This window comes from Taudactylus pleione, unplaced genomic scaffold (genome assembly GCF_031769625.1).
Source record: "Taudactylus pleione unplaced genomic scaffold, aTauple2 ptg000009l, whole genome shotgun sequence".
Lineage (NCBI taxonomy): Eukaryota > Metazoa > Chordata > Amphibia > Anura > Myobatrachidae > Taudactylus > Taudactylus pleione.
The window spans coordinates 5,207,847-5,232,787 of record NW_028284412.1 but is presented as its reverse complement, the minus strand read 5'-3'; the positions used below and the strand labels follow the sequence as shown (position 1 = coordinate 5,232,787).

At 41.9% G+C, this 24,941-nt stretch overlaps 1 protein-coding gene across 2 annotated transcripts in view; it reads right to left on the bottom strand.

Moving 5' to 3' along the window:
* Positions 1-24,941, bottom strand: part of BRINP1 (BMP/retinoic acid inducible neural specific 1) — a 267,130-nt gene that overhangs the window by 54,669 nt on the left and 187,520 nt on the right. For both annotated transcript variants that reach the window (XM_088467033.1, XM_088467044.1), the window contains 3 exons: positions 20,396-20,565; positions 15,431-15,536; positions 7,046-7,282 (listed from right to left, as the gene is read on the bottom strand). In XM_088467033.1, coding sequence (XP_088323159.1) covers positions 7,046-7,282; positions 15,431-15,536; positions 20,396-20,565 — 513 coding nt within the window. The remainder of the gene's footprint in view (positions 1-7,045; positions 7,283-15,430; positions 15,537-20,395; positions 20,566-24,941) is intronic.

The window sequence follows — 24,941 nt, the reverse complement described above, 5'->3', positions numbered from 1 at the left end:
TCGCATTGTGAATTCATATTGCAATCCAGTTAGCAACTGTAATCAAATTTTGGGTGCCTCAACTAACAAAAAAGTAGATTTTGGGGTAATTTGAGGCCATTTTTTTAACCCCACAATTACATGTATTACATGCAAATTGGAAACTTTTAAATGCCTAATTAGTCATTAGGGTGGTGTCCAAGGGGTTCAGCACCTTAACCTTAAAATAAAGATTTTTCCTTCCATCTCTCTCAGGGAGTTGCGAGTGGAAAAATATGCAGTGCTGTGATAGATGTGCCGTTGAGCTGAGCGCCAATCATTAATCTGCCGGACCGGTTGACACTGCCTGTCAGCCCAGGCAGATTCATGTGTCTGCAGTACAAGGGCCGGCTGCTGCACTTCCAGAATTTGCATTCCACTGTGGAACGCAAACTGGAAACTCCTAGCTCCTGTGTCCCCTCCCTCTGTCACCTGTCCATATCCACCCTCTGCCACTGTGGATGTTACAGTGGGTCCCCCGCAGTAGCTGTGCAACAGGGCACGTCTCCTCCCCTTCCCGTGATGTCTGTCTACTGTGCACCAGCAATAAAGACATGATGGTGTCAGCGGCCAGTCCCCAGCGGCCGGCGCAGTCTTCCTGCTGCTGCCCTGGACTCTGCACATTACATTAACCCCTCAGCAATCAGTAGACACCCCTCACTTGTTCCCAGGAAGAGAGCAGTGAGCCACTGGCCATGGCCTGGGAGCTGTGTAGAGGACTTCTTCCAGGTCAGTCCCTTCTCACTACTCCTCCTATCCTGCCCCCTGCTTCCCACTACTACTCCTATCCTGCCCCCTGTTTCCACTACTACTCCTATCCTAACCCCTGATACCCACTACTACTCCTATCCTGCCCCTTGCTGCCCACTACTCCTCCTATCCTAACCCCTGTCTCCCACTACTCCCCCTATCCTGCCCCCTGCTTCCCACTACTACTCCTATCCTAACCCCTGCTTCCCACTACTCCTCCTATCCTAATCCCTGTTTCCCACTACTCCTGCCAACCTGCCCCCTGCTTCTCACTACTCCCCCTATCCTGCCCCCTGCTTCCCACTACTACGCCTATCCTGCCCCCCTGCTTCCCACTACCACTCCTACTATCCTAACCCCTGCTTCCCACTACAACTCCTATCCTGATCCCTGCTTCCCACTACTCCTGCCATCCTGCCCCCTGCTCCTCACTACTCCCCCTATCCTGCCCCCTGCTTCCCACTACTAGTCCTATCCTGACCCCTGCTTCCCACTACTCCCCCTATCCTGCCCCCTGCTTCCCACTACTAGTCCTATCCTGACCCCTGCTTCCCACTACTAATCCCATCCTGACCCCTGCTTCCCACTACTAGTCCTATCCTGACCCCTGCTTCCCACTACTACTCCTATTCTGACCCCTGCTTCCCACTACTACTCCCATCCTACCCTTTGCTTCCCACTACTCCTCCCATCCTGCCCCCTGCTTCCCACTACTACTCCCATTCTGCCCCCTGCTGAACACTACTACTCAATCCTGAACCCTGCTTCCCACTACTACTCCCATCCTGCCCCCTGCTTCCCACTACTAGTCCTATCCTGACCCCTGCTTCCCACTACTAGTCCTATCCTGACCCTTGGTTCCCACTACTAGTCCTATCCTGACCCTTTGCTTCCCACTACTCCTCCCATCCTGCCCCCTGCTTCCCACTACTACTCCCATCCTGACCCCCTGCTTTCCACTACTACTCCTATCCTGACCCCTACTTCCCACTACTCCTCCCATCCTGACCCCCTGCTTTCCACTACTACTCCCATCCTGCCCCCTGCTTTCCACTACTATTCCCATTCTGCCCCTGCTTCCCACTACTACTCCCATCCTGCCCCCTGCTTCCCACTACTACTCCCATCCTGCCCCCTTACTTCCCACTACTCCTATCCTGACCCCTGCTTCCCACTACTCATTCTATCCTGAACCCCTGCTTCCCACTACTACTCCAATTCTGCCCCCAGTGGCCTCAGAGTGTATGGAGCTGGTGCTCCAAGTGCTGGCTCTATTGGAGGAAATAGGCTTGCCAACCCTACCCTCTAGCCCACCCTAACCACTACCCCCACCTACAGAATATTCCTGTAACCCATCCTACCCCGGCCCCCTATATAAACAGTACCTCCGAGGAAAAAACAGGGACATACACTACCTGCCCATTCCCTGGCCCCAGAGAGGTACACTGGCCACCACACCACCCAGCCCTGGTTACATACACTATCCACCCTATGACACCCTCACCCCCATAGCTAGGGACATACACTCCCTACCCTACCTCCCCTGGCCCCCTAGACACAGCCCCCCAACCCAGGGACATACATTAGCCACACTATCCAGGTCAATTTGCTTGTTTTTTCCCTGTGGGAGCCAATGTATTTTATATTTTCCTGTGGGGTCAATGTGTTTGTTTTGTTTTTTTTCTTTTGGGGCCAATGTGTTTTATTTTTTCTTGTGGTTGCCAATGTATTTATTTTTCCCTGTGGTGGCCAATTTGTTTATTTTTATCTTGTACACCATGCATGCTTCATACAGCGTTGCAGTACACATACAGACACATGCAGTATATTAGAAATGTGTTTTCTGCATTCCTAGGCGGTTACAGGGGGTTGGCTAAGCAGAAGCAGATGTAATGTAGTATAGGCGTATTGATGACATTGCTTGTGTACAGTATAGAGACACTGAATTGCTCACATTGAAGGCCATACTCAGACGGGTGATATGCACCTAGCATAGGGCTTGTGAAAGTTTTAATGGTCCGAGCGATGGTGGTATCTAAAGACTACAAAGCATGATTGCAGCGTGTAGACACTGGAAGTAGGCATCTCAGTCTATGCATATTTGGATCTACACCATAGAAGGGCATCGAAGTGGCATTGGCCTAAAGTCGCAGATGTAACTGCTGCAAAGGATGCAAGGAAAGCCGCAACTGCATCCAACTCAGAATCAGGCCCTATGAGGAGGGATCCTGCCCCCTCGACAGGCCCCACCACCTCTACTGTCCTCGCCCCCATTAGGGCTGCTTCTATAAAATTATTCAGCTGTTTTTATATCCCAATCCGCCCCTGGCGATCAGCATCAGAGGTGCTCCTCCTCCATGAGATGGACTTTATGCTCTTCTCGCGGACATCGCGTAACATGTGACCCCGACCCTGAGCCTGTTTGACTGAGGAGCCGGGAGACAGTGTAGTTGGGTGTACATACAGAGGACTGTGCGGCGGCTGTCACTGGGGAGTGGACGGGAGTCAGGGGAGCAGCCAGCCGATAAGCAGCGGCTGAATAACATTGTAGCAAGTGCAAGCCCTATGGGGGTGGGGTAGGTGGGTAGCTTGGAAGGGCATTCCATATTCACATTTGAAGAAAGTGATATATTTAAAGAGCATTTTTTTTGTCGCTCAGTCATGATAAATTTAAAGAGCAAGATAGTGTAGAAATAGTGTAATAATAAGATAGATCAGATACACCTCCAGTGCCACACACACACATATATCATTTTTTCTTTTTCGGGTAGCACTTTTAAATTTGTGGAAGGAGCACCAACATTTATCTTGCCTCCATGCAACTGGGATGAAGTTACTACACTGCTCTGACTGGTTCAGTGCGAGTTGCTAATTGGATTGCAAAATGAATTCGCAGAGAAAACAGCAACTCACACCTCGCAATTCGAACGTAATTGGATTGACCCCCTAAGAGTATCAGGTGAAGAATTACAGGAAAATAGGGACATCTTGTTGTATGTTTTCCTTCCACCTGACTGCTATACTGGAGCTAGAAACAATGCCTTAAGAAGTAGATGGTATAGTTAAGGAGGGGACTTATTCACATGCTCATGTGTGCATTTGTGACTTCTATAGCACTGCTGCAGTGTCAAAGTTACACAATATTAACTCAAAATTTGCCTAATATGGGTGCCCCCCAGGAAGCCCATACAAGGGAATGGTTAATTGTCCCCGGCCAAAGAGCCTGGAAGAAGGTTGATTTATTACAGATGTGATATAACTGTACACTAATTGACCAAGGGATCACTACATCTGAAATGAACCTGTCAGGGCCTCACTACACAAGACAGAACAGATATAAAAAGTGTAAATCGTGGCTGGTGCTCTGCTTCTTGGCTTAATTCTTGCATTATTTATACAACAAACTGTCAGCATCTAGTAATGACAATACCACCGTTGTTTCCCACTTTATATTTAACTTATACATTAATATAATGATGAAATTGAAGCAATCCGACTTTGTCATCCACACATTAGCTCTGGGAAGACATGTGCATGAATTTTGTGAAAATAAAGGCACAGCAAAGGTCATCGGTAAGTACATTTCATTATTGCTGACAGTGACTCTCAAGACATGAACAAAATGTGGTAGAGAGAAATTAGAAACATTCATTACCGCTTAGAATTCTACAGATTTGGGGCCCTTTATTGTGAATGATACATTTTCTCTCTCTCTCTCTCTCTCTCTGAGGGGTATATTTACTAAGGTGCGGGTATTTAGAAGTGGAGTTGTTGCCCATAGCAACCAATCAAAATTTACCTATTATCTTCTAGAACAGGCCTTGCCAACTTGTGGCTCTCCAGCTGTTGTGAAACTACAAGTCCCAGCATTGCTATTAGGGAATGCTAAAACTGTGGCAGGGCATGCTGGGATGTGTAGTTTCACAACATCTGGAGAGCCACAGGTTGGCCAAGCCTGTTCTAGAAGGTGTTAAACAAATGAAGCAGAATCTGATTGGTTGCTATGGGCAACTACTCCACTTCTAAAAACCTGCACTAAATCTCTCTCTCTCTCTCTCTCTCTCTCTCTCTCTCTCTCTCTCTCTCATACACTATTTATGATTTTTTAAAAAGCATACATCAAATGATTTTGTAATCTTTGGTTGAAAAATAAATATTGCCTCAGGATATTTCTTCAAACATAACTGTGTGACATTTTCTCATCCCTTTGTTAGAAATATCTAAGCAACATTTAGAAAACTTTTCTTTTTATGGCAGAAAACAGTTTGTTTGATTCACTGTCTCATCTGTGAGGCTGGCTTTTCAATAGGCAAGTGGAAATGTTTACACGTGTCACTTATTTTGCTCCACTGACTTTCAGTAAATTCCAGATATACATAAACCACAAGTGGCTGAAGCAATTCAGATACAATTTACCAGGCCAAAACATTACGTTACTCGCACAGCAATCTCAAGAGTGCATTCTTCTCCTGGGAAACAAACCCAGCTAATTATTTGTCACCATTCCACCATAAGCTGTGATGCCGCACTGTACAAATAGATTTTCATTTTAAATGGTCTCTCACTCCTGTGGGGTGTATTTACTAAAGGATGTTATCAGTGGATTTAAAATAAATCAACATCGATGTTGTGTTTCTGGGGCCTAATTACACATTTACTAATACTTAAAAATAAAAAAAAGAAATCAAAAATTGTCTGTTAGCAAATGTGTGATTTAGCCGCAGAAAAGCAACATCGATGCTGATCGATTTTCATTTATTCCAAAAAATTAAAATTGACCTTTAGTAAATATACCCGATGGACTCCTAAGTCCCCCAAACAACTTTCACATCCATTTTTTATATATATTACCGTGACCCAAGACTGCCCATGCATATATTAAATTAATTTTGGTCAATCCACCATCCCTCATGTGGAAGAATCTATACCACTGAGTGCAGCATTAGTAAATTCATCAAATGGAATATACATCTGGTCATTAATAACAACGGCAAATGGTTGAGACTTCACCAAGTGTGTACTGTGTACTTGTGCAGAGCCAAGGTAATGCAAGCAGACCTGGTGTTAAGCGAACACTGAATGAAACAACAGTTGCTATTACAGATTGACTCCAACAAGCATTTCATGTCATGGAACTATGGGCTTGATTCAGAGCCGCTCGTAAGCGGCCGCTCGTTCGCTCCGAGCGATGTTTGCCCAACTGCGCATGCGTACGGATCGTAATACGCATGCGCGAACCAGTCAGTGCGGCCGAAAATCGTTTGTTCGCTAAATAGCGAATGCCTGCTATTTTGAGTGACAGGATGAGGCGTATGTGGGTGGTAACAGGGGAAGGTGCTTGAAAACGGGGAGTGGAGATCAGAACGCAGGCGTGCTTAAAGGTCAAAACGGGCATTTTAAGGGTGTGCATAATTAATACAGCAGCGTCATTGACCACGTCACTGGGTTATTTTATAGCCAGAACTGCTCGCAAGATTGTGGTAGCAAAAACCAACCACAAGAATAGCGAGCAGTTCATACGCTGGTCGATGTACTCGATTAATCTAATAAATAGCGGACATGACATAGGATGCGAGAGGCCAGGGGGCGTATTTTGTTCAAAAAACGACCGCAAGTTTTGTTCACTCGTTCAGACATAGAGGCGTGAACAGACCGCAAAGAGCGAACGGTTCATTTGAATAGCCACCCCTATTTTCTGGATGAACGACCGCAAATAGCGTCCGGCTCTGAATCAGGCCCTATGTCCAAGCAATGGTTCACTGGTTTATTGTTCCAGCCAAGGAAAATGTATTTAACATGAATCTGGACAGGTGTTCACTGAAAGGAAAATACTGTAAACACCATGCCAGGCAAGGACCTTTGAAAATCTACAGCTTTTAAGAATACTGAAATGTATTTCAAACTTGTTTTAATTTCACTGAACCATTTGACACAATACTAGAACTTTAGGGATAGAATACAATCATTTAAACGATTAGAACATGGGAGGGGTCAAAGACAATTGTGTGTAAAGTTAAACAGAGAACATTTAAACATTCGTAAGAAGTTTAAAATGGAGAAAATAAAATGGATTAAAAAAGTTTTTTTGGGGGGGCAATAAAAACAATAAATAAAACAATAAACACACAACGTCGGGAGTGGTCTACCAGAGATTTACGACACTGGGAAATAAGATGGGAAAATAGTGACACACAATCATTAAAGTGAAATGACTGAACATATAGGATTGGCACATTAGGATGTTGTGGAATGAAAATGAACCAATGGGAATCCTCACCTGAACTTTCAAAATCTCTGTAAGCCTGTGCCCAGACTTTGCCCTGGTTACTCAGCGTGTTCTCGATGATCTGGATGTCAGTGAAGGGACAGTTACATTGGGGGAAGGATTCAGAGCAGAAACAGGAGCATTGACTGTTCCTGCACACATATTCGCCTTCCCCATTACACATGATATAACTCAATGCAGCCTGAACAAACTTCTCTTGCAAGTACTGAGGCATAATGATCTGTAGACCTGAAGACAATGACATGATAGAGGAAATTAAACAAAGAAGGGTGTGGGGATTGATGGCATATATACACAGATAAGATCATAAAACATTGCTTACAGATTCATATACCTGCCAACTTGATGCATTATCAGTGAATGATAAAAGTCTGCTCTCGCTTTCCCCATTTATTATTTTAAACATTTTAACATCAAGTATGAAAACCAATAGCAACCTGGGATCACACTAAGAAATGGAGTTGGTCTGGGAGCTGTAGATGCAGAAAGACTGCAGAAAGACACGATTTATCATAGTCACGGGCAAGCGCCGGATTTGCATAGGGGGATTCCACATTTTTTTCCTCAAAATTATTCATAGTCTATGTACATACATACATATGCTACAATACTACCCAATGTATGAATAGCAAACAATCAATTGTAAATGTGTGGTGCAAGAAATGGCTGTAAAATTCGCTTTTTTTAACATGTTAAACACTATTTTTGGCACGGAGGGGAAGTTCTGGGAACCTGTAATCTTTTCCTAGACATGCTTGTAATATGTGAAGTAATGAATGCCACTGATTGTTCCAATATTAATAACACTAAATGGCAAAATATTGAGCATTTGTGCAATATATGTGCATTGACATCTCATGGGGGAGATGTACTAAGGCCTGGAGAGGGATAAAGTGGAGAGAGATAAAGTACCAACTAATGAGGCCAATCCCAGGTTGTTTTTTCAATCCCGGCATTCCTGGGATACCCGGGACTGAGTTTGTCAATGTAGCGGGCGGGTGCGACTGCATTAAAAAAAAAAACAACTAAACAGCACAAAAAAAAACCCTGTGCTCACTAATCCCGAAATCCCAGGATTGGAAGCGCCAACGCCTGGGATTTAAATACCAGCAATTTTAGGTCAAAATCCCAGGATCCCACCATTCTCGATCCCGGAATTGGCCTCCCTAGTACCAACCAATCAGCTGCTAACTGCCATTTTTTTTACCACAGCCTGTAAACTGACAGTCAGGAGCTGATTTGTTGGTACATTGGGTGGGATGCAGCAACCTGAGAAATGCAGTCAAACCCCCAAAATGCGGGTTTGACTGCATTTCTCATATGCACCAAGCCCGGAATGCGATGCACTCCGGAGCTTGGTTGCGATGGGTAATGCCATCTTCCTGATGGCGTTACCCATAGAAGCAATTGGATCCCTCACAGCACCCCCTGTGGCACGTGTGTCCTTCTGCACATGCGCAGAAGGACACCAGAGGGGCTTCTGGGTCATATACACGGAAGTCCCTTCATTGCAGAGGGCTGCTCTTACTGAGAAAGCGGTCCTTGCAGTTCTTATAATGCATACCGGCGTTACCAACACCAGCATGCATGTGAAGGGTGGCGGGATGCATTGCATCCCACCTGCGATGCATGATGCATCCCACCCATTATCTCTCTCCACTTTATCACTCTCTAAGGCTTTAGTACATCTCCCCTAAGAGCTGTACTGTATAATCATGAAAAATGGGAAGATTACGGACCATTCCTTTAATAACATTTCAAAAATATTTTTTTTGCCTACGGTATCTTACCGTTAGTGATATGTGTATATATATATATATATATATATATATATATATATTTTATTTTTTTTTTAATTATTATTATTATTATATTTTTATTCATTTATTTAGTTTTTTACAGTATATATATTTATATATAAAGTCCATAGAGCAAGTCCGCACACTCCTATCCTCGTTAGAAATATCAGGTGCACGGTTCAAATACATATAGTCACACTTCTCTGTATTCACAGAAAAAAAAGGCACTCCAGGTTACATCAAAAAAATCACTTTGTATTAAGTACTGAGCAGCATGAAAATAGAGACGGTTCAAAAGAAACTGCTATTGTCAAACATGATTTCAAACCCAGGAGCACTTTTGATCCTATAGTCAATCATTCTTATACAGACACCTTTATGAATTTAGTCAAAAGAGACACTATACCGTTGATTAAACATCAAAAAATCTCATTTGCCAATTTGTCAAAAGTGCAAATTGATGCGATTAAAAGTTTAAAAGACAACATTGACATCATTATTCGCCCCGCCGATAAAGGCGGGGGTATTGTAATTGTTGACAGGGATAAATATTTACAGGAAGTTTATAGACAGCTAGCAGATGCTAGTTGCTACAAAAAACTGTCATATGATCCGACAACTAATTATAAGAAAGAGATAGATAATGTGATTAGTATGGGCTTACTTAATTCCTGGATAAATGAACAAATAGCAGCCTTCTTGACACAAGAATTCCCAGTAGTACCCCTTCTGTACATTTTACCTAAAGTCCACAAAACCTTACATGATCCACCAGGGAGACCAATCATCTCGCATGGATCATTATGTCAAACATTATAGCAATATGTGGACTTTATATTGCAACTGTTAGTACAAAATACTGAGTTTTATCTGAGGGACACTACCGATTTTTTGAATAAATTAAGAACTTTACCAAACCCTTGTAATGGCACCATCTTGGTAACACTAGATATAGTTAATCTATATACATATATTCCACACGATTTAGGGATGGAGGCCATTAGAAATATTGCCATAGATAACCCTATTTATGTAGGACCGCCAATAGATTATTTAGTGTTACTTATCAATATTATATTGCACAAGAACTACTTCATGTTTGATAATGGTTTTTATCTGCAGCAACGTGGCACTGCGATGGGGTCTAATATGGCCCCATCGTATGCCAATCTATTCATGCATGATTTGCTGATTGCATGGATGTCTGATTTCTACTCTATACAGTGGGACGGATATGTATCAGGTGAGTGGCCATGTGGATTTGTACACAGGTGAACTCATTATTGTGCACTATTAAATGTTGATTTCACTGCAGTATAGTCATTCTGTGCCCCATGATGAAGGTGTAAGCAAACACCGAAACAGCTGTCGGGCTGCGGTATACTGGCTCCAAATCGACTCAAGCACACTTATTCCACGGCGGTTAAGATGTATGACGATACTGCAGCTGACATTTTTTATTCTGGATTTCTGCTGTCAATTTATTATCAGATGGGAGTCTGTTAAGTATATGCTGCTATTTTATGATGCATATCAGCATTTTATTTGCCATGTGACCGTCTTTATTTTCATGCTGCTCAGTACTTCATACAAAGTGATTTTTTTTGGTGTAACCTGGAGTGCTGTTTTTTTTTCTGTGAATACAGAGAAGTGTGACTATATATATATATATATATATATATATATATATATACGTATTGACCCCAGCTTTGACTATGAGTATTTGATTGGTAGTAAGTGCGTGCAGTATTACTGACTTGTATGAGAAGTGCTGAGTGTTCAATCACTCAGCACCTCTTATACAAGTCAGTGATACACACTCACTACCAACCAAATACTCATAGTGAGCGCTAGGGCCATTATTTATATATATATATATATATATATATATATATATATACACACACAGTATATATAAAAAATTTATATACTACTAATATTTTGATATTTAGGAGTGTGGTTACCTCCAACCCTAGCTGCTCCTAAAACCAGTGATCCTCTTGTCTTTAGCACATGTGCACTGAAACAACTATATACCATTCATTACTGTGCCTTTGTAAATCAATGTAAATCAAGACTGTACTGTATAAGTGTTTGTAGTGTATAAGGCCACTGTGAAATATGCATGCAAAACATACTAAACCACAATAGAAATATATGTCCATCAATACTCTAATTATTTTAAGTGTAAGTTCTTGTCCATTTTGGACAAAATGGTTCCCTACTGTATTCATCAAAAGACAAACAGGAAGAACAATAACCTTTTTTATTAACAGCATTTAGTAACTCTAGACAAGGCCACAGGGTGATGCTAGATGCCCCGATGAATTTTTTTAAAATAAAATAGTGTTAAATTAAGTTTTTAAATAAATATTATTAACCATTAATAGATAAAAATACATTATCGACTTAAAATAAAGATTTGTAAACAAAAATTTGCCAGAGAAAAGTGGTTAAGTAACTGCAGTGCATTTCTTCCAATGGCAGAACTAGTTTGTAAGACTAACCCTTTATCTACTAGTGTGCCACTTTAAAAAAAAAAAGCAACATTAAAATGATAAAATGTACCAACATTCAATATGCCACTAATAGGTCCATCTTATCAATGCAGGTGATTTGTGGGGCTATAGCAATCCATACCAAACAAAAACACTAAAAGCAATCTAGAATTGCCATTTGTGACTCCTCCGGAGTTCTTCCTGCCACTTATGATGTCAGGAGATGGGAGTACTCGATAACAGGTCTACTGAGAAACGAGATTCCACACAAAAATGTAGAAAGCTAAAAATACAACAATCAATAAACTATTTTATTAATCACTTATATAATCTATTTGGGATATTAAATGAAACATGTTCCTCTATTTTGATACCACATAATCCTAGTAATTAAAAAAAATCTAAATATATCTAATAATTGTTGTTTTCAGCTATACTATAATGAGCATATAATGAAACACAGTATGTACTGTAATAAACAGACTTTTACCTACATTTTGATGCGCTTCGAAAATGATGCGCTGCTATATTTTTAAAACATGAAGGGTCCTTTTCTTGAAATTGCACCTGAGAGCACTAATAAACGTGATAGTTATGTTTACTGTCAGTATCTGTGTCTGTACATGTAGGAATTTTGAGGATGCTAATGGAAGAAAAACTACAAAATAATACACTTCAGTAATTGCAATACTTCAGGGAAGGTACCATACATGCGTCAGAGTGTTTTTCTGGTCAAAATGAGAAACAAAATGACCCATGAAAAAGCAGATTGCACATTGCAATGTTGAAGTGCTATGTCACTGCTGTAAAGGACTGCCAATAAAACCTAATATTTAACATCAACTAAGATTTTTTATCTTTCAAGTGGTCAATACACATGTTCATATTTGAACAAAATAGCCCTTAAAAGGAGACATAAAAGATTATATTTAGGGTCCCATAGATTTATAAATTCAATTTCTCTTCAGTCTTTTTCAAAATAAAATCATAATATAATAATACTATTTTAATTCACTTTGGTTTATGGTTTGCTTGTAGTCTAATTGCAACACAAATAAAAACACTTTGTAGCTACTTATTTAACTAACACTGTCTCGGGTGCGCAGTTGCGTCAAAGTTTTGAGCTTTCTGTGCTAGAATTGGGATCAAAATAAACTCCTCATAAGCTTATCACCGACAATCCACTGATCAATCAGAGGGCAAACCCAGGGCTTCCAAGACCATTGATGGGCCCAGATAATGCAGGGGGTGTGGCCAAATATGGGAGGCATGGCCATATTTCCTCAGAAAAAAATAAAATGCACAGGATATTTCTGCTCCTCCACAGCTCCTCAGCCCATTCAGACAATGCTGGGCCTTTGTAATTAGTACCCGCTCCCAGTACTCTTGGCACATGTGCTTTAAAAGTTATGGTTTATCTATGGACAAAGGATTTTCCTGCTTGGGTGATATGTGCTCATATCAGTCCACTTATCTTGGGACTGTGGGCCTGATTCAGAACCGGACGCTAAGCTGCGCTCTCTCGCAGCCAAAAGGGGCCGGGTATGCAAATTCTGCGATCGCACTGTCTGGTGTAAGGACGCCCTCTATGTCTTAGAGAGTGACGGCAGAGCGAACGCATGCTGGTATAAAGACGCCCACTTTTCTTTCTTAACACACGTCATCTCCAGGAAGTGTATGATTAATCAGAACCATCGAGAACCATCGGAGCTACAAGCAGCGCTTGAGGTAGAGCCTACCCCAACGCCAGCACTGCGATCACTGCAGGCTGAAATACAACCAAGTGACGTCTACAATGACGCCTCCATGCTAATTATGCACACCCATAAAACTCCGTTTTGATGCCCAGACACGCCTGTGTTCGCAGCAACATTCCCCCGTCCACAAGCACCATTCCCCCGTCCACAAGCACCATTCCCTATTCATGTTCGCTGGGCACCCGGTGCTAAATCATTCGTAGACTACCTGATTATGGGTCAGGGTTTCGTGTGCGTAGCACAGCAGCTCCATCGATGCGATCTATTGAAAGTCGCCCGAGAGCGGCACCTGTCCGACGCTCACAATTTTGGAGTAGAATATTTGCTACTACCCCCAAGATTTGTTACCACCCACAACCGGCACATTCTGTCACTCAAAGTAGCGTCCAGTCTGTATACTACGAGCGCACGATTCCCGGGTGCAGTGACTACTTTGCGCATGCGTATTTTGCCGCATGTGCAGACGGGCGATAATTGCCCATAACGTGAGTCTGCGGCTTAGTGACTGGATCTGAATCGGGCCCTGTGTTTCTTCTTTTGCTTTAGATCCCAGAAATGTCATATATCTAATTAAAGACTCAGGCTTTGCTCATCAAAGCCATAATTCGCCCCATTCTCATGCTCGGTGCTTGTGACAAGCTTTGGTTCCCTTCAAAAACATCAAGAAGTCTTATCACTTAATATTTTTCCTTGTTTTATTTTATCAAATTCCACAGCAAGTGAATGAGTATTTCACCCCTAATTACCATCCCTCTCTGCATCTCTTATTATGGTGTACCTTTTGAAGTCTTTGCTTATCCTAAAACAAGATTTAAGGGGTCTATTTACTAAGCAGTGTTAGGAGACAGAGTGAAAAGTGATAAGGTGCCAGCCAATCAGCTCCTAACTGCCATCTCACAGGCTGTGTTTGAAAAATGACAAGTTGGGAGCTGATTGGCTGGCACCTTATCACTTTTCACTCTGTCTCCTAACACTGCTTAGTAAATAGACCCAATCTGTGCAGTGTCATTAATAAAATGAGAGAAATTGGTGGATCACAGTTATTTAAGCTTCCCAAAAGGGCTTTATCTGTGCACCACCACCGAGTAGGCAGAGATCAGGTGGCATGTTATAGGTTTATAGGTATGCATTATACACCTTCCCATTGTAAGTCTGTGGACAAGCGTATTCCTATGTGCACTCTTTTAGCATACTGTACCACTTCCGGCTTGTCCACCTTTATACTTTGTTATTTGCATTTCTAGCTTATGGAGGTGTCTCACAAGAGTAGAGAGTACCCAAGCACTTTAACGTGTGCGTTGGGCAGACCACCCAGATGTATTGTATGAAGACAAAACATTATAAATAAGGTTCTCAACCTCTTTTTTTTTTTTTTTAAGTAACATGGTGTTGTTCTACCCATTCCTGGCTGTTATAGCATCGCTTCTTATGCTGTGAACTATGTATGGTGATTTAAATAACCTCCAGCTGCAATGCATTCAATTGTGATCTGCATGTGATAAAGCTTCCCACTGCAATCAATTTGTGTAAAAGTGTTGGAAACGGTACAAGAATGGAAAAAGTGTATATACTTTGGCCCTAAAGGGCACATTGCACATGGGCCCATGATTTAAGGACCTTATGCTGCACACTATGCACTTAGAAGAACAGACTATTACTGTTACCTGGATGCCAGTGGCACTATTTTTCTGGCAGAAAGATGGCTCCAGCACAGAAGATAACAAAACCTCTGGCATTATGCCAATGTCTTTGCCATCTTCTGCATATGCACCATCTTTTCAAAGACATGGCAGGAAATATAGCTTTACAACCAGGTATAAGTAGGAGACTAGGGGTGCTGCACACCGGCCTCCTCATCTGCTAAAAAGCCTCTGGGCCTAGGTCATAGAAGAAACCATAGCAGAGAGATGGGGAAATAGATATATCCTTTGTTAAGAGCATTAGTTTTACTTTATACTGTACACGCACAATAAAACTATGCAATTTACCTGCACTATATTAGAACAATTCAAAGAATCCTTTAGTCTCAGAAAACTGTAATATACGTGGTCCTACATATTAATATACTATGGGGATATGTATCAAGCCTTCTGAAAAGTGGAGAAGTGGGCAAGTGGAAAAGTTGCTCATAGCAGCCAATCAGCTTTGATGTACAGTAGCATTTATGGAGTAAATTCTATAAAATGATAGGTAGAAGCTGATTGGTTTAAATGGGCAACTTCTCCAATTTCCCACTTCTCCATCTTAAGAAGGCTTGGCACATGTCCTTCATAGTGTCCACATATATTAATGCTGTACCTGTATATGTTTTTCTATACTCACCCTGAAGATGGAGTTTGCTTTCTGTGCTCTGCAATAGCACTGAACTGACTGAATCCAGATTATCATAGCTGCTACATCCCAATGGTCCAGTACGAGTTTCAGTGACCTGCAGAGAGAGGTGTGATTTTACCTTTATTTTATCTTCATTTCTCATTTAAAGTGTAATTCAGTAATTAATAAAATGCTGCAGGTAATTTTGTACAGATATATTTATTTCTGTTGTTTTTTTGTTGAAAAGCAACAAACTTGGCTCTACTTTATGGAATCAGTATGAATGACCGCCGGACACCAGGCAGCCCGATGAGTGAAAATCCAGACAGCGCAGGAAAGTATACTATCCCTACCCCTCTCCCCCCCTCTAAACCTATCCCTCCCTTAGGATTGCCTAACCCTAACCTCCCCCTAGTGCCTAACCCTAACCTCCTCCTGTTAGTACCTAAACCTAACCTCCCCTCCCCGCACTTTAAACCTAACCCTCCCGGGGGGGGTGCCTAACCCTAACCTCCCCCCCAGTGCCTAAACCTATCCCCCCTTCCCCTAGCCTAACCCTAACCTTCCCGGCGGGGTGCCTAACCCTAAATCCCCCCGGGGATCCTTAAACCTAACTCCCCCATCCTCGGCTAAGTGTATACTCACCCCCGGCAGAGGACGATCGGTCCGGCATCGTCTCGGCATTCCAGCATCGGGATTAACATAGGCATCAGTACTTCGACGTCTATGTTAAATCCCTTGCCGGGATTACAGTGTCGGGATTGAGACTGGCGGCTGTGGCCGCCGGCCTTATAACTACATCCCCTACTTTATTGCATGATGAAAGTATAAATGTGTAGTAACAAAATGTCTGCAGCAAAAACAGCAACAATCCAGCATTAGATCTGGCAGTCTACCAAGTTCTGCTGTAGTGAATAGAAAGAGGAGGGTGATATGTGTTACTGGATGATTACTTTTATTAAATGCATTTGATAGAAGTCAATAGTAAATTGCAGTATACAGGTTAGAAAAAGAATATATATGTACGAGAGTTAGCACAACAATTGTTATCAACAATTTGCAAATAACCCTACCAATTGGGTGAACCTAAATTTAAAAGGAAAACAATGGTTCCATTTAATGTATGTACCATTAACATTCACTAGTTCACGGTTTCTTTCAGTATATCCTACCTATTTGGTTTAGCATAATTTTCTGTTTGACAGATATTCCAAGAATTGCCAACGCTCCACAAGAACATGCGTAAAACATGACATAATGCAGACATCTCTTAGATTACATAAACAGTAACAATAGAATATTAATGATTTTCCAGCAGACTGAGAACTATATGTGGATTGGTTTTATAAGCTTCAGAAGACATGGAGCTACTGAGTATTCCAGCTGTTAGCTTTTCTCTAAATTCCTTTGCTACCCAACATAGCCTCAATTGCTGATATTCTTCCAAAAGTAAAACATAATTTCCTTGGCTTTGGTACACCCAGCTTCTTCACCAAGCTAGGCCAGTGGTTCCAACTGTGGGCAGTACCCGTCCCCTTAGGTTTTGAATAATGTTAAATTAATCACTAATGTTTTGTGTTATTATACTTCTCCATGGGTCGGAGGCACTGGGATGTTTATGGAACCATAGGGAGAAATGGCCTGGGTACCAGTGTATTTGGCAAAAATGCTGTAATGCTATACAGTACTGCCCAACGTTGATAAACTATTTAATTTAGAAAAAAAAAAAAAAACACTTAAAATTAGTGCTTTGAAAACTATATAAAATAATATTAAACATGTAATAATAACACATTAGTTTATCTATTTATTGTGGAAATACATATAGTCATGAATACTTTGAGGCTTATGCAGTTAGGAGCAAATCAAACAAAGGAGCAAATTTGCACCTTGGCTGAACCATGTACAGTACCAGATTTAAAATATGCAAACAAATTTAGAGTTGGGAAGGAGAGTGTCCATTGTGACACAGTCAGATTAGGGGTTCCCTCTCCTGGGTAGAAGGACTCCTTTCTTACACACACCCACAGCAGCAGGGAAGCATCACACCAGTCTGGATGTGAGTACAAGCTGGTCGGCACCAGTCTTTATTGTACAATGTCAGAAATAACATAAAGAAAACATAAACATAAATCCTAGCCCTGTCGGGGCACTAACTTCACAGGTAGTTCCCTCACTACCTGAACCTGGCAGGGCCTAATGCCCTCGCCAGCAACAAAGGCACAGCACAACACTCACAGATAGGTTTTTCCAGTGTCTCTGAGCAAACTCCCTGTCTGCTCTCCCAGGTGAGACACTCAGCCCTAAACACACTAGGCTTATATTGGCCACTCTCAGGTGGAAATCCTAACAAGCCTGTTACCAGGCTGCGAGAACCAAAACCTGGAGTAGCCGTGGGTGGAGCCCTCCCTCTCCTCTCACCCACAACCCCCAGGTCCCAAACCGGCTTTTCAAAAAGCCGAGACTCAAGCCTGCTACACTGCAGACTTTCTCCTGGGGATTTAAAACACATAAGACAGGAATCTGGGATAAATGTCCCTGTCACAGACCACTTTACCAGTGATCCTATCACACCTGGCTGAAGGTGCGGAACATTTGTATGCCACCTGCAAAAGCAGTCTGTAATTTCCTTGCTGCTAAATATAAATAAATTAGGGATGTGCAGGTTCGGATTAGTTCGGATTTTCCTGCCAATTTTGGATTTTTCCCGCCAAAAATCGGGTCTCAGAAGGAGGCAAAACGTCATCTTTCATGGACAAGCATCATCATTCCAGGGCAAAAGTCCATGAAAGATGATGTTTGTCCATGAAATATGATGTTTCGCCTCTTTCTGAGACCCGATTTTTGGCGGGAAAAATCTGAATTTGGCGGTAAAATCCAACTAATCAGAGCCTGCACATCCCTAAAATAAATGCATTTGTAGTCTAGCACCCGTTGCATTGCAACATGGTTGCTCCCTTCTTGCTTTGCTCCAATCATTTGTATCAGTCCCTTTGTGTTTTATGGGTTTCACACAGAAGGGGAGATGTATCAAGCCTTGGATAGAGATAAAGTGGAGACTTACTCAAAGCAACCGATCAGCGCCTAACTGTCATTTCATAGACTGTGCTAGATAAATAACAGTTAAAAGCCAATTGGTTGCATTAGGCAACTTCTCCACTCTATCTTTCTCCAAGGCTTGATACATCTCCCCCAGAATATTTTAGATCATCACATTTTAGAGCAGAGCAATACAAGTGTCAGTGTACTTTCTTGCCTAAGGACAAATACATTACAGCCTTAAATTAATACAGTTGACATTTCATCAGATGACAGGAGGTGAATTTCATAGCAAACTACTATTTAGACAGAAAACTCTACTTTGAAAATAGCACCAAGAGGCCAAGGTCACTAAGGACACAACTGAAAGACACAAATGTAAGATGAGTTACAGTACCTGCTATAGTCATATACACAAGATTAGGGTGCAGGTGGAGCCAACTGAAGTGTCCTCTCCTTAATAAGTGTAATTATCTTAATCACTGATCATTACTCATCACTGGTTTTACAGTGGTGTCTTACTCTAAACAGTGTACAGCTCTGCAATAAGTGGCAAAAACCAGAATTGTATGGCAAGTTTAAGATTGACAAGACATGGGGCTCTATTTACTACAATCCTCATTTGTAATGCAGATTGTAGTGTGATATTATCGACTGAATTCGCATTGCGAATTCAGGCAATATCACAGGGATTTACTACAAATCCCTTGCAGGGACAGAGCTTCCGAGAAAGCTCTGTCCCTGCGAATCCCCTTCACACAGTAGTCATGGTATTTTTGCAAAAAATACCGTGACAAAGTGCCCGCACATGCGCCGACCGGCCGCCGCTGCTACCCCACGGCGCTAAGCCCCGCCCCCATAGTTAAGCCCCGCCCCCGTGATCGCGGACCCTCCCTCCCTTAATAGCACTTACCTGCAGTCATCGGTGCTCCGGTGATGTCTTCCATGCCTCCGGTCAGCTGATATCCCATACTGCACTGGGACCCGATCACCTGATGACCAGGCCGCAGTGCACCATGGGAGACCAGCTTACCAAAGTCAGAACATCACCGGAGCCCCAACCACCGGTCCATGGGGTCAGGTAGGTACATTTATTTTTTTTATTTATTTATTTTTTTAGCAAAGATCTGCTTACGGTCTGTTTAGACCACACAGCTGATCACTGGGACCGGCTCCGGGCTCTGCTCTCTATCCGGGGGAGACCCTGGATAACGCCACCTCCAGGTGGCGTTATTATCATAGGGCTTTCCCCGGTAATTTTTCACATTTTATTTTTAGTAACTCTGGTCGGATCACATTTCCCATTACAATTATGGGAAATGCGATCTGCTTACTAAAAACAAGTGATACTTAGGGGTTGGAGTAGAATTTTACGAATTCTACTCCAATTGCCCTGTAATAACTATAGGTGATACTAAAATAATGTGAAAAGGGTGTGAAAACACCCTTTTTCACTTTATTTTAGTAAAATTAATGTTAATAAATAGAGCCCATGGACAGCTGGTACTGAAACTCTGTAAAACTCAAGGGTCCATGTACTAATCCTTGGAGAGAGATAAAGTGAACTGAGATAAAGCACCAACCAATCAGCTCCTAACTGTCATGTTTTCAAACACAGCCTGTAAAGTGACAGTCAGAAGCTGATTGCTTGGTACTTTATCTCCAACCACTTTATCTCTCTCCAAGGCTTATTACATAGACCCCCTTATCCTGTTACTAAGCTATAATATCACCCCTGTCCAGGTATAGCTAACATAAAAGAAAAGTAAATGCTAATAATAAAAAGTATCCCCCTCCCCAGCTTACTGCTATTGGTTGTAAACCCACTCTGAATAAAATGATGTCACCATTTATTGCCCTGAAAATGCATTTTAATAAAAGACCCAAATAGGTTTTCCCTGTGATACAGAAGTTCTCCATGCCAAAAAAAAATACCTTGATAGCTCCTGTTGATATTTGGATCTCATGAAGTTTCCTCATGGTTCCATCTCTGTCTATGAAGTAAGATGATGCCAAATGATGCAAAGACTCAACGCTCTGGTTTCCATTCCCAGCATGACGGTCCAAGCGGCTCTTGTCCATGTACATTGTCAATGCTTCCTCACCTGCACAGATTTAGACACAGAGTTTGTGGTTTAAGAACAATAAGAATGTATAAGGCAGCATATATAATGGCAATGCTTTTTTTAACTATACAAGTCAACATAATATAGTCAATCAGATAGCAGTTATTATAAGGGAAAAATTTTATTAGCATATTTGTCACTAGATATTTGATCTACAGATATTACAATTAAGTTAACTCAATGATGGAAAGAAAATACAGAATGCTCTTATTAATTTGCCGCCAAATCCTGCTGTGTGAGGTAACTTTCTCTGCACAGCTCAAAACAAAGGTGGTCTATTTACTAAGCCTTGGTTGGAGATAAAGTACCAACCAATCGGCTCCTAACTGCCATTCACTTTATTTCCATCCAAGGCTTATTAAATAGACTCCAAAATTACTTCCGTATTTAGCAGATACTACAATTATCATGGGTAGTCTATAATATAAGCAGCCTAAAGCTGGATACATTTTTAGCGATGTCTATCCAGATGATATGTCGGGCCGACATTTATTATCGCGGGTACACATTGAGCGATGTAATGAACAATGGAATGATCCCTCATTCTGTCCATCATTACCTTCAATGGCGTCCCATGCAATATCGTCTGGTTGGCTGTGCAGCACAGCTGACCGGATGATATCGTATGCGACAGCGGGAACGCATAGTCCATACACACTGGACGATATGGCTAATATGTTGTTCCGATTCATCCGGAAATTACATATTGGGCTGACATCATCCTAATGTGTACCCAGCATAAGTTCTGTATCCACAGATGGAAGCCCCACCCCCAGAGCTCTCACTGGCTGCCAGACAGACATACAGTGCAGCCCAGCCCCATTATTCCCCAACCCTCTCCAACACAGCCAGCGCTGCCTTTACTGAGTCCTGTCAAGACCCGAGCTGTTGGCGCCCCTCCCCTCCACACACACATACTTCCCCAAAATTTATTTGAAATGATCTTTTGACTATTATAACAAACTGGTGTTGTGGCTGCTGCAGTACATCCCCGTAAATCCTCCCTGTGTTCCTGTACAGATAAAGACAGCATGACTGAGGCTCATATTCAGCAAGGAATATATTGTAGCCATGGACACTAATCTCTGTGGGGAAATGAATGTTTACCGCATGTCTTACAAGTCTTATTACTGCCATTTCCAGCCGGTCAGCTGAGTTAATTTCTTTCAGTTTTTGGAATCTCAGGAGACGACTGTCAGCATGTGACTGCTGTAAGCTTTGAAAGAAGAGAGCGTCAAGAGCAGCCGTTCAACCTGCAAGCTACAGAGGTGCAATTTTCCTTCTGGTTAGGTTTCATCCACTAAATCCCCAGGGAAAGTGGTGACGGCCAGAGTGACCTGTGTTATTCTTTCACCAACAAAATTTATATTGCGCTTTCCGTTGTATGTCATTGTCTATACCCTGTTTTATTAAGTCGGTCTTTTGAAAAAAAAAAAAAAAAGCTACTAAACCTATAAAATTATATTTTGCGGTTGGGTAGCTATTTAAATGTAACAATTTACAGACGTTCACACTGTCCTTCTGAATTCTCTTATTGATTTCTATTGCTTTTACAATCTCCATTTCTTTGGTGTATTCTACCCTTATATCTGTTTAGCCAGCCACCAACTCTTAATTAGCTTGGGAATGGGAAGCTCTAAACTTCACGTTATAAAGAGACTGTGTCAGCAGTTTGTTAGTCTAAGTATAAAGCTTGTGCTATACTGGCCTAATGTTTATTAGACTTGAAGGTTTCTGTGACAGATCATGCCAAGTTATAGAACTTAATAAGCTTGGAAAAGCATAAAATCCAATAATTGTTGTATAAAATCTACAGACATTTCTCACATAGGGCATGTAGGGCATTTAACTTCTGCATACTCTCAATAGATAGGTGTTCCATGTTGAATGTAAATTATATTTGATTTGAGACACTGATGTCTGATGAAGACGCTGAGTATTGGAGATAGCGGAGAAACGCGTTACACCTACGGGGAGCAGGCTTGGACTGGCCCACAGCGGTACAGGGGAAATCCCCGGTGGGCCCCACTGCCTGAGGGCCCCACCCCCTCTTCTAATGTCAGGTTTCAGACAGTGCACTTGAATTATACATTGTTACTCTATTACATGGTCAGTTACCCGGTAGAGCAGGAACATGGATAAACAGACCATATACTGTAGTATCCATGTTGCCTGCAGGCTATGTCCTATATAATAGTTAGCCAAGCATCTGAGGTAGCTGGCCACACCCCACTGGAGGCTGGCCACTCCCTTTAAGCATGGGCCCCTACCACTGCATTCCCCCGGTGGGCCCTTCATGCCCCAGTCCGACACTGACGGGAAGTGCTGGTGATCTGATCGGGTGTGCACTCTGATCCCGGTTTTGAAAGCGCTGTTGGACACTGGCTGACTGGTCTGCTATTTTAGCATTGGAAGGTACCACTCCACTGTACCCTGCTAATATTTTATTTGGGGCGTTATTAAACCCTATTACTTACTGAGGGATATTCCTCCAAGATAGCTGCATACTGGGAACAGCCAGCAGCTGGAGGTTAATAGGAGCTAAACAGGTTACCTGGACACTGACCAGCTTGTGTACAGTTGACAGCCAGATATACAATCCCATGCCATAGTATGAGGGTACTAGTGATTCTAATACATTAACAAAGTTGGAAAAGCCTGTTTGACTTGGACTGGACTTCTGTCTAACAAACCTAAATCCAAGTAAGCTTACTAACATGGACATGGACTAATAACTTACAACTGCTTACTAACCCAGCTGCTTATTAACCCTGCCGAGAAATGAATTACATATGGTGCATCAACCAGCATTCTTTTTTATAATTCAATCTATGTGTGAATAGATTTTGCTGCTAATAGCTATTTAAAGCTGTTTATAGATTTAGCCATATACAGAATGAATTGTATGTAGTACACTAATCAGTGATTCAATGCTATTGTGCTTACATTGCTGCTAATAATTGGTAGAATGTGGTGTACATATTAAAGACTATTAATTATTTTAATACAGTCTGATACTGTGCATAGTGTGTCACTAATATATTTTGCAATATATATTTTTTTAAAGTGTTTTCCTTCTGTCATAAACTACCACTAACAATTTGGATTATGTGGTGTATCTATATTTGTTTGTTCTTTTACCAGTGAGTAAAACAATATTTATAAGAGTAGCGCTTTCGATACTAAGTTCCCTTAGGGGTCTATTTAGTAAGCAGTGTTAGGAGACAGAGTGAAAAGTGATAAGGTACCAGCCAATCAGCTCCTAACTGCCATTTTTCAAACACAGCCTGTAAGATGGCAGTAAGGAGCTGATTGGCTGGTACATTATCACTTTTCACTCTGTCTCCTAACACTGCTTAGTAAATAGACCCTTAGTCCTTATGTATAGTGGTCTTTTTACTTTCAGCACTTACTGTGAAATAAATTGTTTCCCCATTTGGTTATATCACTTTTTGAACACCCTGTACATCCAGTGAATTGAACTTTTTGTAATGTAAAAGAAGTGGGACAGCGAATTGCTGCTGGTCATACTTGAAAATGGTGGTTTTGTGGTGATTTTACCTTGACAAACCTGGCGGTTTGTAATTATCCCAAAATCACGGCAAAGAGTAGTCTCTCCATAGATCTGGCTCTATCACATCTACTTTCCACTCATGGTAAGGTACTGAACTTTCTTTTGGGTGTATTAACACTGAAACAACCAGTAGTTTGTTGAAGTTGTTGAGCGCTACTACACATACTCCATGTTTAGGTTCCTACAGGGAGGCTTCAAATTCCCAAACAAGAGGACTGCCGACCATACTAATACGCATGCGCAGTGTCATCTTGTCACTGTGTTAGAACACCATGGTAGGAAACAGACGTCTTCCACTTAGCTCCAGAAAGACCCTAAGACTAAGGGGTATATTTATCAAGCAGTGAAAAGTGTGGAGAAGTGAACCAGTGGAGAAGTTGCTCATACCAACAAATCAGCTTTCAAGTAGTATTTATCAAGTACACTCTATAAAATAATATTTAGGAGCTGATTGGTTGCTATGGGCAGCTTCTTCACTGGTCCACTTCTCCACACTTTTCACTGCTTGATAAATAGACCCCTAAGACTGCTGCTGATCCATCCTGCCAGACCTGCTCTTTCCACTTGTACACTGCAACGCTACCCTGACACAGTCACAGGCTGGTGACTGTATCAGGGTAGCAGCTGCTGACCTATATACTATGCTCTGCTACATGCATAAGAGTCGGTGTAAGCATAACTGAGTATGGCTGTACACTACACAAAACTGATGAATAAACAACCCCCCTGTTTAAGAACTGGGATGTTCATTGTCTCAGGGCATCCACTGGTATGTACATAC